This window comes from Pristis pectinata, chromosome 2 (assembly GCF_009764475.1).
Source record: "Pristis pectinata isolate sPriPec2 chromosome 2, sPriPec2.1.pri, whole genome shotgun sequence".
In the NCBI taxonomy this organism is placed as follows: Eukaryota; Metazoa; Chordata; class Chondrichthyes; order Rhinopristiformes; family Pristidae; genus Pristis; species Pristis pectinata.
The window spans coordinates 43,030,769-43,048,778 of record NC_067406.1 but is presented as its reverse complement, the minus strand read 5'-3'; the positions used below and the strand labels follow the sequence as shown (position 1 = coordinate 43,048,778).

Genomic DNA, 18,010 nt, shown 5'->3' with positions numbered 1-18,010 from the left:
CTATGATGGTTAGCAGGTAATTAAAAAAAACACAATTCTCAATGCATATGCATTCAATAGAGTACAAAAGACTTCACAGGAAAAGTTCGTGACACATCTGTGGCTGACTAAAGAATTAAGGATGGAATGAGATTGAAAAAAATGTGAACAGTGGTATTTCAAAGCATGGGAAGGGGGGGGGGGATTTCAGCAGCCAGCAAAAGATGATTAAAATATTGCTAAAGATGGAGAAAATAGAATGAGTGGAAACTAGTAAGAAAAATAAAGACTGTGTACACAAAAAGATTGTGAGTAGCACAAGTAACTATTGATCCCTTAGAAGTTGAAACGGGAAGTAGTAGTGTCAAGTAAGAAAATGGCAGGGGCACTGGAAAAATATTTTGTCTTGATCAGTGAAGATGAATACACGAAAAACATACTTAAAATAACAGGCATCCATGGCACCGTAATATCACTGGAGGATAATTTGGCAAACTGATAGTTCTCAGGTTTGCCAATATTACTGGTCCTCATCGCCTTCATCCTGGGGTTCTAAAAGAGATACTTGCAAAGACTGGTGAGTGTGAGTTTGGTGATCATCTTCCAAAATATCTCAGGTTTTAGAAAGGCCCTGGTGGATTGAAAAATAACAAACATTATAATAATATACAAGAAAGGGGAGGGGGGGGGGAGAGAAAATGCTTAGCAAGTTAGGTAGCATCCGTAGAGGGGGAGAGAGTTAATATCACAGGTCTTGGCCTTTCATCAGAATTCAGCTCTGCCGAGTATTTCCAGCATTTTCTCCTTCTATTTCTTCATAAACATTCGTGGGCCCGGGTAAAATACAATACGTCCAGCTTCCTAATTTCGGCGTGGCTCTTCTTGCACTTGATTAGCCACGGGGTTGTCTGGCTGAAAGACAAGCCGCAGGGCCAGTTGTCGATGCGTTTGTTGCTGCAGACCGAGGGCTCTGTCGCGAGTCCTGTGGCTGCTGGTTGCTGGGCGACCCACGCCGACAGGCACTCACTCACTCACACTCAACGCGCTGTGTGGACTCAGCGCCCGGCAGCGCCATGTAGCCAGCTGCTAGCACCCGCTCTCTCGCCACCACTTTGCATTTCCTTTGTCTGGTGTGTTTCTTTTTGTGTTAAATTCCACTTTAATTTTTTTTGTGTTTGGTGAGTGGATCGCGATGGAGGTCGAAAACGAGTCGATCAGCAGCAGCGGCGGCGGCGGCGGCGGCGGCAGTCCTTCGGGCGGATCGAGAGAATATAAAGTTGTCATGCTTGGCGCTGGTGGGGTTGGGAAAAGCGGTAGGTTTGAAACCGGCCGATTTGTGCAACCTGCATGTCAGTAGCGCGTCTCCCATTCACGTGGAAAGTAGGAGGGCGGGAGGATCGTCGCCTTTCCTTGACAGTGTCCAGTTTAGGCATCCTAAATTTAATAATGGAGCTCACAGACGGTAATGGGTGTATCAACGTCTGGTCAAGGAAGGGCAGCGAGACGGAGCGGTATTTTTGGGGGTTGGGTGGGTGGGGGCGATGGTGGGTTGGAGGCGCTGCTTCAAGTAACACCAATGCATTCTAGGGTGCAGCCCATTTACATCTTGGACAACATTTGTATTTCAGCCGTGCACTTAGCTCAGGGTGACTGTCATTGCCACGGAAAATTAATGCAAACCCACCGTGACTCTGACAGTTACGAAGTGAAACAGTTCTCAGATGTTTAGAATGCGAGCAACCACTCGGTTCATATTTGTGTCGTTTCAGATAATCTTAACTGAAACCTGGATGTTCTGTTTACACTTGCAAAGAAATGACCACAATGGGATTTACCCCTGTCCAACCAGTGTACTTTTTAACTCGCGTAAAACCGAATAGGAATGTTGCCTCTGTGGAGAACTCTAATCCTGTATCTAAACCGAATCAGAAAATGTCATGACAGTAAACTAATACATAAGAATATCTACAGACTAAATTAGAATTAAATGTATCATATTAACCTATTCAGTGACATCCTGATACAACATATTAAAAGTAGGCTTGATTGTGAAAGGTTCCTGATGCACTGGATTTGGAGTACCCCTGAATATGAGAAATCGGCGATGTGAAGTTTGCATAGTGGTATGCATCTCTTCCGACGAAACGCAGGCAGGAGACTTTCCCAAGGATCGTATTTTTAATGTGTCAATTTCACATTCCACTTTGATTTCCTAAAGAATTTCTGCTATGGTTTCATTAAACAGCATTGCTTACTTCAGAAGTAAATTCATTAATTCTCATCTCTCCATGCTCTCTATCTAGTCTTCGATGGATTCTCCACTGATTGCTCAAATATATTCATACTATCATCTCAGATATATACTATCCCATAAAGGGATTTTTTTTTCAGTTTTCTCACAACTGAATATTATACCAGCACCTGATATTTAATGCACACTTTACATTTTGCCTTTTTAATTACCATGTACATCATTTATGTTGCTTAAAACATATTCCTTCAGGCAAAGCAATACCCTGCAAATTCCTCATTTTGTCCAAGTTCCACAGCCAAATCATTCGGATTCAATAAGCGTCACGAGGTGTTAAAAGGCTATTTATTTATTTGTTCACAGAGCATGGACCTCACTACAAATTCAGTATTTATCATTCATCCCTATTATCTGAGCTGAAGGGCTTGCTGAGCCATTTCAGAAGGCAGTTAAGAATTCAGTATATTAGTGGGTCTGGAGTCACATATCTACCAGACTGAGAAGGAAGGACATTAGTAACCAGATGTATATTTATCAAGGTTCAGAGATTAATGGTCATCATTATTTTTTCATTCTAGATTTATGAAATTGCTACAATTTAAATTCCCCTGATTCAAATTTCTGGCTCATTATCTTTAGTTCAGTCATCTGGATTATTGGTGCAGTAACATGCTAATAATAATAGGCATGTTATTAACAACATATTTTGAACAACGCTGCACAGTTTCAGTTGGGATTTAAACACTATGACATGATGAGCCAAGTTTGTCAGCAATTTTCCACTTCTCAGAAACTTTATTCTCCCAGCCAGTAACTTCTTGGTATGGTTTTCTTTGGATATGTATCCAATTAATAACTTCTGAATAGCAACCTTGTCTGTTTGACACTCTACTCATTTCCTAAATAGGTCTTGATGCTGTCAATCAATCATTGTCCATTCTAGCTAATGCTATATTTTAAAGACAAAACTGAACAGGCAGTATTTGTAATATTATTACAGATTTTTTTTGGAGAGAATTGGGGCCAGCAGAAATAGAAAATTGCATTGACACTAATTATGTTGGATTTCTGTTCATTTTCGTGGCAAAACTATTTTCTGGCATCACTTGCTGTGGAAGCATCCACCCAAATATTCGTGGGTGGGTATATTTAAATGGAGGAATAATGACTGGTGTGTAATACATTTGATGTGTTTTGTCTTTACTTCCTTGGCAACAACAGATGTTAGGAACACATGTATACAGCATGTATCAAGTTTGCAATTGGTATCGGGTGTGCATTGCATCTAATAATTGAAATGATTTGTAAAAGTGACTCAGTAGTTACTTAACTTGATGGAGTACTTTCTTAAGTTGATGGTGTACTTAAGCAGTAGTTACTTAAGTTGATGGTGGCAGGCACAGTAGTGTAGTGGTTAGCGTAATGCTTTACAGTGCCAGCGACGCGGGTTCAAATCTGGCCACTGTCTTTAAGGAGTTTGTACGTTCTCCCCGTGTCTGCGTGGGTTTCCTCCGGGTCCTCCGGTTTCCTCCCATGTTCCAAAAAGATGTATGAGTTAGGAAGTTGTGGGCATGCTATGTTGGCGCTGGAAACGTGGCGACATTTGCAGGCTGCCCCCAGAACACTACGCAAAAAGATGTATTTTATTGTGTGTTTCGATGTATGTGTGACTAATAAAGATATCTTATAAGATCTTATATATTTTCAGTGTTCTTGTTATAATTAGTTGAAGTTACGTGTTCTTTCTATCGGCTACAGCTACCCAACCCCTGTAGCCACATCCATTTCCTGCTGAGTACCACAATATTGAGTTCCAAGCACAATTGGAAATACCACTAGGAGCCAGTAGTCATTACACTAACTTGTCTGACCCCAGAAGATTCACAATGATAAGCAGTAAAAATCATAAATGGGCAGATAACATACCTTATCAAACCTAGGCCAGCAATTGCTTCTGTGAAATAAGTTCTGACTTACTACTCTTACTGCTGAAGTGCAAACTGAGGGTGGTTTCACTTAAAGCCTTTATCTCAACTAATTAATATGAGACTTTTAAGTTTCATTTAAAAGGTGTCAAAACAGCTAACTGCTTTTTAGATTTCTGCTGAAACACTTATAGTTTACATTTAATTGAAGATGTTTACTTCAACTACTTACGTTGTACTAGATCCTAAATCTGTAAGTCAGATGTGAAAAACCTGAAGTTATCCATTTTGGTAGAAAGAAACGGTATTTTTTTTAAATAGTGAGAGATTGAGAAACGTTGATGTTCAAAGAGATCTACGTGTCCTTGTACACATGTCATTGGAAGCTAACAGGCAGGCATAACAGGCAAATAGTACATTGACCTTTATTGGAAGAGGATTTGAATCCAGGAATAATGATGTTTTACTGTAATTATATAGGGTGTTAGTGAAACTATATTTGGAACATTGTGCACTTTAGAGTCATAGAGTCAAATGTTACAGAAACAGGCCCTTCAGCCCAACTCATCCATGCTGACCAAGTTGCCTACCTGAGCTAGTCCCACTTGCCTGTGTTTGGCCCATATCTCTCTAATCCATTCCTTCCATTTACCTGTACAAATGTCTTTTAAACATTGTAATTATACCTTCCGCTACCACTTCCTCTGGCAGCCCTTTCCAAATACCCACCACCGGCTGTGTGAAAAGGTTGACCCTCAGGCCTCTTTTAAATCTTTTCCCTCTCACCTTAAGTCCATTCCCTGTAATTTTAGACTCCCCTACATTGGGGAAAAAACTGTGACCATTCATCTTTTCTATGCCCCTCATGATTGTACATACCTCAATAAGGTCACTCCTCAGCCTCCAGGGGAAAAAAGCCCCTGCCTATCCAGTCTCTCCTTATAACTCAAACCCTACCTGTCCTGGTACATCCTGTATAACAAGTATATCCTTATCTGAAAAAGGATATAGTTGTTATAGAGGCGGTGCAGCAAAGATTCACCAGACTGGTTCCTGGGAGGGCAGGTCTATCATATAAGGCGTAGGCTAGCCACTATTCTTTAGAATTTAGGAGAAAGAATGGTGACCTCAATGACACAAAACTCCAAGAAGGCTTGAAGAGATTGATGTGGGGAGGATATTTCCCTTTTTAAATTTTTTAAAAAATTTTTATTTACAGTGTGGTAACAGGCCCTTCCGGCCCAACGAGTCCGCACCGCCCATTTTAAACCCAAATTAACGTACCCGTACGTCTTTGCAATGTGGGAGGAAACCGGAGCACCCGGAGGAAACCCACGCAGACACGGGAGAATGTGCAAACTCCTTACAGACAGCGACGGGAATTGAACCCCGATCGCTGGCGCTGTAATAGCATCACGCTAACCGCTACGCTACTGTGCCAAGGAGTTCACTACTAAGGGTCACAATCTCAAAAGAAGGGGTAGGCCATTTAGGGCTGAAATGAGGAGAAATTTCTTCATTCAAAGGGCAGTGAATCTATGGAGTTTGGTACCTTAATAGGTTTCTGGATTTTAGGATGTCAGGATAGGACAGGAAAATGACACTTATGTAGAAGATCAGCCATGATTGTATTGAAATGTGAAGCCAGATGAAGAGGCCTGCTCTTGCTCCTAGTTCTTATGTATTTATGTAGGTGAGAAAGGCCATGCTTAAAACTTTAAAACTTATAAAAATTTATACAGCACGGTAACAGGACCATCTGGCCCAATGGGCCCATGTCCCCAGTTACACCCATGTTAACCTACTAACCTGTACATCTTTGGAATGTGAGTGGAAACCGGAGCACCTGGAGGAAACCCACGCAGTCACGGGGAGAACGTACAAACTCTTTACAGACAGTGGTGGGAATTGAACCCCAATTGCTGGCACTGTAATAGCGTTGAGCTAACTGCTACACTACCGTGCCGAACTCTGTGGATTCAAAGTTCAGGTGCAATTATCATAATTACCTCTTTTTTAAATGACGTTGATTTCATGTGTTAATCTCTCTTTTCCTCACATCAGTCCTAAATTTGTAACTTTGGTAAGAAAATCTAATGCACATTCACAACGCTCATCCATGAAGAAAGATCAGAAGCATTGGAGTTTATTGGACAATATGTCCTGAATGTTTTGTGATATTTTAATGAATTTGAACCTCTATACTTTGTCCAGCAGGTATGGTTTATGTTCATTTGAAAGGTAACCTCTCCAAGAGGGCAGTTTTGATGTGTCAGACTATATTGTATACATTTCTGAAGTATACTCCTCTAACAAAAGTATCAGTGGACCACTGATGCAAAGCTAACAGCTGTTTTCTTTGAAGGCAACAAGAAGCAAGTTCGTCAGGATTTTCCCGACAAGTTTTTCTCTGCTGTTTTTGGTGTTTCCCTCCTCTGCCTTCATGGCTTCAGTGCCTTTCTTTGGTCTTGGTCACAGTACTTAAGGTCTGACGTGTGTCATAAAATCTGACAAAGAGTGCAACATTTTCTTTGTTTTTCCGGTTACTGCTCGGCAGTGCTTCTACGCTTTCTTAGGTATTTCAGTACCACTCATAGAATATACAAATCAATTTTACCCTTCCGTCAGTTTTCCATTTGTCAATATTTAACCCTATTACATACTTTATGCAACTTATTTTATAGCATTCCCAACGTTAATGGTTTCAGTATTCTGCTAACAGGTATGTATTATTTTCTCTCCTTCAGATATTTCCTTAATCATTTCCAGGTTTTTTCTGGAAAAAACACTACTTTATGTTTATGTAGCAGCTTCTTATCCAGATTTTATTTTAGATAGTTTAATTTCGAAATCTAAGTATCTCCTGAATCACTGAACATAGCAGGGGCATTGAATGTGCTCTGGTTGGGAGACCTCATGGTTCATCAGCAAGAGTGGCTTGATAGTAACACCACTAACTGAGCTGGCAGATTGAGTCTGTGGCATGTAATGAGGGAACCAACATGAGGGATAAACCTTCTTCATCTTGTCTTCACCAATCTTTCTATGGCAGATGCACATGCCCATGCAAAAGGGTAGAAGTGACCTGTGAGCACTGGACATAAAGTGCCACTTTCGCTCTAAGGATGCCCTTCACTGTGTTGTGTTTCAGGGCAATCACTAAATGGAATCTGGGCATCTATGAGGTCCTATGGACCCATCATCGATAGCAGAAATGCATATCTTCACAATCAGTAACCAGATAACCCAACATATCCCTCACTTCATTACTATCAAGCTAGTGGATCAACCCTGATTTAATGTGGAGTGCAGAGAGTAAACCTAAGAGCAGCACCAAGTATACTTAAAGATAATGAAGTGCCAGCCCAGTAAAGCTGTGATACAGAACTACATGTATGTTAACAACAAAAAACACTATACAGTAAAGGGATGCTCTGTTATCTTATCACATGTAGTCATGAATGATAGTGGACAATCACCAAACAGGAGGAGGAACCTCTAAAAATATCCCCATCCTCAATGATGACAACAAGGTCCATCATGTGAGTGCTGAAGACAAAGCTGGAGCATTCACAACCCTATTCAACAAGAGAAGCTGAATAGATGATCTTAAGTTATTGAATAGATGATCAACCATGGTTTCCTCCTGAGATCACAGAAGCCAGTCTTCAACCAGTTGGATTCACTCCATGTCATATCAAGAAAATGGTTGAGAGCACTGCAAAGCCCATGGGACCAGTCAACATCTCTGCTGTAATATGAAGACTTGAGCTCCAGAATTAGCTATGCCTCTAGCCGAGCTGTTGCAGAACAGTTACTACACTGCCATCTATCTGACAATGTAGATAATTGGCCAGGTAAGTCCTGTTCACAAGAGCAGGACAAATCCAGTTTGGCTAATCACCCTCCCCACCCCCCCCCCCCCCCCCCCCCCCCCCCCCCCCCCAAATTAGTTTATTCTCAATCATGAACAAAGAGATGGAAGCTATTGTGGTCAAGTGGAACTTACTCACTAAGATCCTGCTCCCCAATATGATGCCCAGTTTGGGTTTTCCCAGGAGCATTCATTTGGAAGCCACATCACAGCCCTTGACAAATATGGAATAAAGAGCTTAAATCTAGAGATGAGGTGAGAGCTACTGCCCTCAAAGTCAAGACAACATTTGACTGTGTGGTATCAAGACACCTTGGTGAACATGTTCAATAGGCATCCAGAGAAAACATACAATTGGTGGGGTCATACCTTGCCCAAAGCAAGGTTGTTATGATTCTCAGAGATCCATCATCCAGCTCAGGACATCACTGCAGAACAGTATCCGAGGCCACACACCTTCAGCTATTTCAGCAATAACCTTTTTTCCATCATAATGTCAGAAGTGGGGATGTTTGCTGTTGATTGCATAATGTTCAGTTCCAGTCACAACTCTTCAGTGAATGAAGCAGTCTACATCCACATGCAGAAAGTAATATTCAGGCAAGAGCTGATAAATGGCAAGTAACATTCATTCCACAGATGTGCCAGGCAATGACCACCTCTGGTAAGAGAAAGTCTAATCACCATTTCATGACATTCAATGGCATTACTGCTGCCAAGCTTCCCCTACTCTGGGGATGACCACTAACCACTCAGCTGGACCAGCGAAATACAGTAAATAGCACAGCTACAAGAGGAGTTAAGGGGCCGTGTAGAATTGACCTGTTTTCTGACACCCTAAAGCCTATTCACTACCTACAGAGCACACTTCAGGATTATTATGGAATACTGCCATTTGCCTGAATGACTGCAGCTTCAATAATTCTCAAAAAGCTTAACACCGTCCTGGACAAAAAACTCTTCTTGATTGGTAGTCCATCAACTCCCCTAAACATACATTTCATTCATTACTGTCACACAGTGGCTGCAATGACAACCATCAACAAAAGGCATTACAATTTGTTTTGCTCATGTTACTCCGTCATCATGTCCTAAACTTTAAACCTTTACCACCGAAAAGGATAAAGGCAGCAATTAAAGGCAGCACCACCACCTGCAATTTCCTCTCTCAGTTGCATATTATCCTGATTTGGAAATATATTGTCGCTGGGTCCAAATACTGGAATTCCACGATCAATAGCACACTAGGAGTACCTTTATCAGGAATGCTGTAGCAGTTCAAGAAGGCATCTCAATACCACCTTCTCAAGGGCAGTTACGAATGGGCAAAAAAACCTGTCCTTACCAGCAATGCCCAGATCCTGTAAAATTGGTGTGTTAAGTAAATGTCATTGTGCTTTCATAATTCACTCAGAATGTGAATTCGAGAAAAGCTCAGGCAATTTCTTTTCTTCCTGAATCCATGTTTGCAACTATTTATTAAATATTTATTTTTCAAATGGTCAAGTGAGCTTCTAATAGTCTAATAGACTAGTAGTCAATGTAGTTATAATCATAATTTATATATTTATATATATTTATTACTGATGTGACACTGATAGGTGTGTGGACAGTTCCCCTGCATTAATTCCTCTTTCACAAACCTATATTTAGGGCCTCCTCCTCACTCTTGCCGTCTCATATGATCTCTCTGCTGCCACTGTCTCAGTCCAGTAGAGCCAGCCCAATCACTTCTTTGCAACACTTTCCACTTGCTTCTTACTTCCAGTTCTACACCCTTTTATTCAACAAGTCACTTGCAACGTTACTTTCAAATTCCTTTACACCAAAATATTTCTGCAAATATCAATCTGCTCAAATTCACTCCTACCTCCACCTTTGGTTCCCATTAAAATCATTATACTCTATCATGTTAGCTATTTCTGTTGCTGTGATTTACCTCTGATCCAATAAGTCAAAGAGGCAGAGACATGAACTTTTTGCAGCAGATAACTTGTCTAGCCATTAATCACTATACATGGCAATATCATATAAAGTAATATTAGATTTTGCTATTCTCTACCAAAATGGCCCACTCTTCCTTCCCCAATCTGTGAAATCTGCTTCCTTTACTCCTTCCACCCTAAACATTTTTTTCTCCAGTTTCTCTCTCCTGTTTATTCCTAATGCTGTGTATCACATCTTGACCAGGGGAACCACATCCGGGAGAATAAAGGGAAATTTCCTTTAATAATACTATCCCTCTCCATGGAAACTCTTGACAGTTGAACCAGATTGTTCACAACCTTAGTACCATTTTGACACCTACACTGTATCTGCTTCACCTCTAAGATCATCTACTTCCACTAATGTAACAATTTCTGCCCTGAAAAGTAATAAAAAAATGGAAGAGGCTAGAAATATGAAATAAAAACAAATCAGATCCCTGAGCAAGGATAAGGTTTACACTATTCTCAACTTCCACCCAACAGTTCCACATTCAATGGCTTGTCTTCCTTAATTTCTGTCATTTACAATGTTGTTCCACCACCAGACACATCTTCCCCTCTTCTCGCTTTTCAGAATTCCGAAAGGACCATTCCTTCCATGAAGTCTTAGTTTGCTCTTCCATCTCCATCAACATCAGCTCCACTTCTTATAGCACCTTCTTGTATAAGTGAAGGAAATGTAAAGCCAGCCCTTTTACCGCTACCCATACCACCATCTAGGGACAAAAGCACTCCTTCCAGGTGAAGCAAAGATTCAGCTGTACTTCATCAAAACCAGTGATCTACAATTCAATGACAAATCAGCTGCAGAAAGAGAAATACTGAGAGAGAACTAAAAAAATGGTGTAAACGATATATTCAAAATTGAAAGGTACGTTTAACAAAATTGCCAAGTCAACATTTCTAAAACTCCCAAACAACATGTAAATTTGGATAGATATGGAACTCCACAGTTCCAGCTGTTTGCTGCCAGAATGTTACATGCTTAGTTATCATGGCTCATAATGGAATTGATAGGATTTTGCATCTTGCATCTTCATATCCTTCATACTAATATGGCGAGGTCATGCCTTTCTATGCATTTCAATGGTGGAGGAGTTGGGAGACACCTTTGCAAAGCATGCTGCTGTATGACACAATTTAGACAGAAACATTTGTTTTTTTGTGCTTAAGCACACAACTGCACAACACCTGCAGTTACTGTGCCATTTTAGATACATATCATATGAGTGCCAATACATTAACAGGTAAATATGTGCCATTGTTTTATTAAATGGTTTAATGGCCAGTTTTCTTTTTCAAATGTCTTACTATGTTAAAGATACTTTATAAATGCAACTGATTGTTTAGTGGATAAATGATGAATACTAATGTTACAAAAGGCTCTGATATATCTAGAGTATTGCAACCCATTTTAGATTGCATTCTTAGTGATAAATAATAATGACTGGTGACTTGTCTCTGAATTCTGCCTGGTATGTGGCTTAGAGAGTTCATCAGGTCAATAGCTGAGACCGCGGACAATGCCCTGGTCTACACTCTCCCTCCACTCATTGCTACCTCTTTTTGTTCTTTGCTGTGATCCATGCACAAATCTGAAAATATTTCTGAAAATAAATCTGGATATATTTCCAGGTATTAGCTTTCTGACATTTTTGGTAAAGTAAAAACCATACAAATATGCCAAAAATGATCAATAGGAATAGACTGTCTGATGCTTCCACTTGCTCCAAATAGCTACAAAGCTTACAATGCTTTCTGTATCAAATAGAGTCCTCAGCCAAACTGAGACCAAGTGATTTCCTGGCTAACAAGGAAAAAAAGTCTAGGCCATTTTCAGGGAAAAACTGAGAAATATCTCTGACAAGCTTATCTGATCAAAATTAGTCTGAAGACATGATTGAAACTGTGGAGTCTGTAGTCTGAAAATTTACATGTGACTTGAAACTAATTGGTGGGTTGTCCAGAATTTCTCATTGTTTGCTGTTGTGTCTTGAAGAAAAGTTGTTGTGATCTTACTTTTGAAATGCTGCCTGCAATTTACTTTAATCTAATGGATATTGTTTTCATGTCTTAGTTACATTTTCTTTTAGTTTACTGGAATCTATTCTTGTCCCTTTGAGTTGTGCTATTATTAATGCATTGGAGTTCATTTAATGAAGCAGAGGAGATTGAAGCAATCCCTGTTCTAAAGTATTGACAGTTGGTGGAGAATGTGCAACTAATATTTGGTGCATGGACTGGGTTAAATTTCTTCATACAGAGCTTTAGATTTCCTAACTTTGAAGATTATTCCCTCATCTTTTGCTCTTACCCATCAAGCTCCCATGTACTGTTGACTTTTAGTACACCATAGAGCTCAATTTTTGACACCCAAAAAGCAACAAAAAACAGAAAACACACTTCTAAGGAGGCATAAGATTCTATAAGTGGATGGAAAATATATATCCTTAAAAATGAACACCAGTTTATGAGTGAGCAGATCAGGATTTTGGACATATTTTGCTGGTGACCAACCTAGTAGTTACTGAAGACAGGAAGAATATTTGCAAGGTGTGGAATTATTCATATCTCACCATCTGGATGTTAAATGTGTGGTTTATGGAGCTAAGACTGTCTTTAAAGAAATACAAATATCCTATATCTCACTGAGATGATCTTTATTTAACCATTGAATACAGGAATTGAATGTTTCACAAGCCTGATAGTGTTCTTTGAGGAGGTGACCAGACAGATTGAGGGTAGTGCAATAGATGTGGTCTACATGGATTTTAGTAAGGCATTTGACAAGGTTCCACATGGTAGGCTTCTTCAGAAGGTTAGAGGGCATGGGATCCAGGGAGGCTTGGCCATGTGGATTCAGAATTGGCTTGCCTGTAGAAAGCAGAGGGTTGTGGTGGAGGGAGTGCATTCAGATTGGAGGGCTGTGACTAGCGGTGTCCCACAAGGATCAGTTCTGGGACCTCTACTTTTCGTGATTTTTATTAATGACTTAGATGAGGGGGTAGAAGGGTAGGTTAGCAAGTTTGCAGATGACACAAAGTTTGGTGGTGTTGTGGATAGTGTAGAGGATTGTTGAAGATTGCAGAGGGACATTGATAGGATGCAGAGCTGGGTGGAAAAGTAGCAGATAGAGTTCAATCCGGAGAAGTGTGAGGTGGTACACTTTGGAAGGACAAACTTCAAGGCAGAGTACAAAGTTAATGGCAGGATTCTGGGCAGTGTGGAGGAGCAGCGGGGGTCCATATTTACAGATCCCTGAAAGTTGCCTCACAGGCGGATAGGGTAGTTAAGAAAGCTTATTGGGTGTTAGCTTTCATAAGTCGAGGGATCAAGTTTAAGAGCCGTGAGGTAATGATGCAGCTCTATAAAACTCTGGTTAGACCACACTGTGTCCAGTTCTGGTCACCTCATTATAGGAAGGATGTGGAAGCATTGGAAAAGGGGCAGAGGAGATTTACCAGGATGCTGCCTGGTTGAGAGAGTATGCATTACGAGGAGAGACTGAGGGAGCTAGGGCTTTACTCTTTGGAGAGAAGAAGGATGAGAGGAGACATGACAGAGGTGTACAAAATATTAAGAGGAATAGATAGAGTGGACAGCCAGTGCCTCTTTCCCAGGGCAACAATGCTCAATATAAGAGGGCATGGCTTTAAAGTAATGGGTGGGAAGTTCAAGGGAGATATCAGAGGAAGGTTTTTTACCCAGAGAGTGGTTGGGGCATGGAATGCGCTGCCTGGGGCAGTGGTGGAGGCAGGTACATTGGTCAAATTCAAGAGATTACTAGATAAGCATATGGAGGAATTTAAAATAGAGGGATATGTGGGAGGAAGGGGTTAGATAGTCTTAGGCGAGGTTTAAAGGTCAGCACAACATTGTGGGCCGAAGGGCCTGTATTGTGCTGTACTGTTCTTTGTTCTATGTTCTAAATGCACCTTTTCTGGAATCATCTTTGTCCAATTAGTCAAACTAATGATCAGTCAAAGTCTGAATCTATAAATGCCTCCTTTTTGTTCTAGGACCCATTTTTCATACCTGACTGAAGTGAAGAACCTAGTTATGAATTAGCTTTTATATCTTATGAATCTATACGTTCTTCATGTTTTTTACATGAACATTTCAATGATTAGTTCCTTCAGGCATGCCCCTGCCAAAGGTTTGCTCAGCGTTTAGTGAGGTTACTTATTTTACATATCGTTTGCTGTAGTTTAATAGGGTCTTATCTCAAGACAGTAGCACTTTGTTTGGCTCACTTCATAGCAACCCAATATTTATCCTTGGTAACGAGCCGTGTTTGCCCAGCAGATAACACATGTTAATGCTCGTGTTTCTCAGCTTGCTATTTAATGTGGCTTGCAATCATTAAAGATAATATATTTTTCAGATATACAGTATATTGCATTTGGATTAAAGTTCTCTGGATAGATGGGGGTATAGAACATGGAACACAGGAACAGGCCCTTCAGCCCACGATATGTATGCTGACCACGATGCCAATTTAAAATGCACATCTGCCTGCACATGGTCTATATCCCTCTAATACCTGCCTGTTCATGTGCCTTCTGAAAGGCTTAAACACTGCTATCGTATCTGCTTCCATCACCTCCCCTGGCAGTGCATTCCAGGCACCTGCTACTCTCTATGTAAAAAACCTGCCTTGTAAATCTTCTATAAACATTCTCTCTTTCACCTTCAATCGATGCACTCTAGGATTTGACATTTCTACCCTGAGAAGAAAGACTCCAACTGTCCACCTTATCTATGTCTTTCATAATTTTATATACTTCTATCAGGTCACCTCTCAACCTCTAATGCTGTAGAGAAAACAATCCAAGTTTGTCCTTATAGCTAATACTTTTTCATCCAGGCAATATCCTGGTGAACCTCTTCCGCACCCTCTCCAAAGCCTCCACATCCTCCTGTATTGCGGTGATAAGATCTGCACACAATGCTTCAAATGTGGCCCAACCAAAATTTCATACAGCTGCAAGCATGACTTCCTGACTTTTATACTCAGTGCCCCAACCGATGGAGGCAAGTATGAGTGACAGGAAATTTGTTATTTTTCTTATATTTTTTCAGCAATAGCATATTTTCAATTTGATATAAGTAGGATTTTACATTCCACAGCAATTGATACCAAATGCACACTTAAAATGAAAACAATAACCAGAAGAGCTTAAAAAAATAATGATAAGACAATGGACTGACTTTTAGTCAAAATAAAATCTTTGGCATTTTCTACCCAGGAAGGCTGTGCTGGCTTGGTCACTGAGTATATTCAAAAGAGATGTTGATAGATGTATGGATATTAAGAGAATCAAGGAATATGAGGTATGTAGGGAGCCATCTAACCCAGAAATTTCAGTAAAAAAGCTTGATATTTAATTTAATTTTTTTCTTCTTTGCATCCACATTTCCTTCATATTCACAAGCACAATTAAAAGAATGGTTCCTTAAGGTGTGGTGAGGGCTGTGGTTGTTCATGGTTAGTTCAAAATTCAATATGGTTATTTATCATGTGTGTCACTTGTTGCACTTTAATGGTACCTTATCTCTAGACAGTCTCATTCCATTCACCTGACTCCATAGCAACCCAGGATATGTCCTTGATTACTAACTTTCTTTGTTTGACAAATAATGTCTATTACTGTTTCTGTTTCTCACCTTCCAGTTTAATGTAGCTTATACATGCTTAAAAGTCCTTATAAACTTTTGTATTACTCAGATTTCCAGTATTCACAGTATTTTATCTTTGCATTAAAATTCCTCTGATTAGTAGGGAGCTAGGATCTACCCCAGGACTTGATGAGATATATCCCAGGCTGCTATGGAATGCAAGGGAGTAGAATGACAAGGGCAGGGCAGTGCATTTTGTCTAATGGGCTTAAGCAAGGCCTTTCACAAGGTCCTGCATGGTAGGTTAACACAGAAGGTAAACATACATGGGATCTACGGTGAGATAGCAAATTGGATACAAAATTGGTTTGGTGGTAGGAGGCAGAGGATGGTACTGGAGGATAGGCAAGAAACTGCAGATGCTGGAATCTGGAGGAAAATGGACAGTCGATATTTTGGGTTGAGACCCTTGATCTGGACTGGGGTACTAGAGGATTGTTTTAGAGAGTGGAAACCTGTACCGGTGGTGTGCCGCAGGGATTGATGCAGGGTCCTTTATGGTCCATCATATTAATGAATGATTTCGAAGAGAATGGAGGTGGTATGATTAGTAAATTTTGCAGATGACATCAAAATTGGTGGAATAATGAATTAGGTTGTCTAATAGTCACAGTCTTTTCCAGAATCCAGATTAACTCGGAGGGTGGGCAAGGGAATGGCTGATGGAATGTATCTCAGACAAGTGTGAAGTGATGCATTTTGGGATGTTAAACCAGGCCAGGACGTACATAGTGACTGGCGGGGCCCTGGACAGTGTTATTGAATAGCTTAACTTTGGGGGTAGTAAGTACATAGTTCCCTGAAAGTGGTGACACAGATATACAGAGTGGTGAAGAAGGCATACGGTATGCTTGCCTTTATTGGTCAAGGCATTGAATATAGGAGTTGGGATGTCATGTTACAGTTGTACAAATTGGTGGTTAGGCCACATATTGCATGCAGTTCTGATTGCTCTGCTATAGGAAGAATGTAATTAAGCTAGTGAGGATGCAGAAAAGATTCACAAGGATGTTGCCTGGACTGTAGGGCTTGTGTTATGAGGAGAGACTGGATAAGCTGGGGCTGTTTTCCCTGGAGTGAAGGAGGCTGAGGGGTGAAAAGGTTTAAAAAATTGTGAGGGGCATTAATAGGGTAGATAGTCAGAGTCCTTATCCACAAGGTAGGGGAGAATAAAACTAGAGGGCATGGTATAAGGTGAGAGGGGAAAATTTAAAGGACATCTGAGGGGCAGAATTTTCCACACAGTGTGGTGGGCTTATGAAAATGAGCTGCCAGAGGTGGTAGAAGGGGCAGGTACAATTATAATGTTTAAAAAACATTTTGACACGTACATGGAAAGGAAAGGTTTGGAGGGATACAGATCAAATGCAGGCATATGGGATTAGTGAGGATTGGCATCTTGGTTGCATGCATGAGTTGGGCTGAAGGTCTTTTTTCCATGCTGTACTACTCTATGAATTTATGGATTGCTGGAACATAAGAGATTTATAAGTGCCTGCATGCCACAGTTGAGGTGGCAGATTTCTGGAAGATCGGAAATATGGTACCTCAATTCAAGTATGGCAGACTTGAATTACAGGCCAAGTGCTGGTAAATGTAGATAGGTACTTGATGGTCAGCATTGACATGGTGGGTCAAAGTTCCTCTTTTTGCGCTGTATAAATCTATGATTCCATAATGTGAATGTGGCCTGTGATTCCAAATTGTAATGCTTGGTAGAGATATAAGGCTGACTCCATGTTGCAAGTACATTTAGAATGCAAATAATGTGTCTGTGCTGTTGGTGTGTTCTGATTTGATAAGTATTATATGTTAAAAGTAAATTTATTATTCAGAAGTTGTCATGATCCTGAACCAGATTCTGACAGTTTGGTTTACCCTTGAGATCCATTCACTATGATCTATGTGTCTTTGGAGCTGGAGATAACTTCTTGGCAGGGCCAACCCTTCTCACCTTGAATAATAGCTGCACTTTATTCAGCAGTGTGTGGGCTCTGTTGGAAAGAATAATAAAGGTGCTTTTACTCTTTAGACAATCTGGCAGTCTTATCTCCAGGCGTTCTGGTTTTCTCCCACATTCCAATGACATGCTGGTTGGTAGGTTAATTGTTTACTGGAAGTTACCTATTGGAGGTGGGTGGAAGGAAAGTCAGGGTGGAGTTGATGGGCATGTGAGAGAGAATAGATTGCAGGGAAATAGAGAGGGAAAGAGATTGATAGAAATGCTCTCAAAGCTGGCATAGCTGTGATGGGCCAAATGGCTACCTCTGCATAAGGACACATGAAATATAAAATATAAATATGTGAAATAGGC

At 40.5% G+C, this 18,010-nt stretch overlaps 1 protein-coding gene across 3 annotated transcripts in view; it reads left to right on the top strand.

Moving 5' to 3' along the window:
* Positions 1-961: 961 nt before the first annotated feature.
* LOC127584676 (GTP-binding protein Rit2-like) overlaps positions 962-18,010 on the top strand; it is a 222,128-nt gene continuing 205,079 nt past the window's right edge. For 2 of the 3 annotated variants that reach the window (XM_052041573.1, XM_052041563.1), the window contains exon 1: positions 962-1,292. In XM_052041573.1, the coding sequence (XP_051897533.1) occupies positions 1,172-1,292 (121 nt within the window). In that variant the 5' untranslated portion in view covers positions 962-1,171. The remainder of the gene's footprint in view (positions 1,293-18,010) is intronic. The other variant, XM_052041554.1, reaches the window with a different exon arrangement.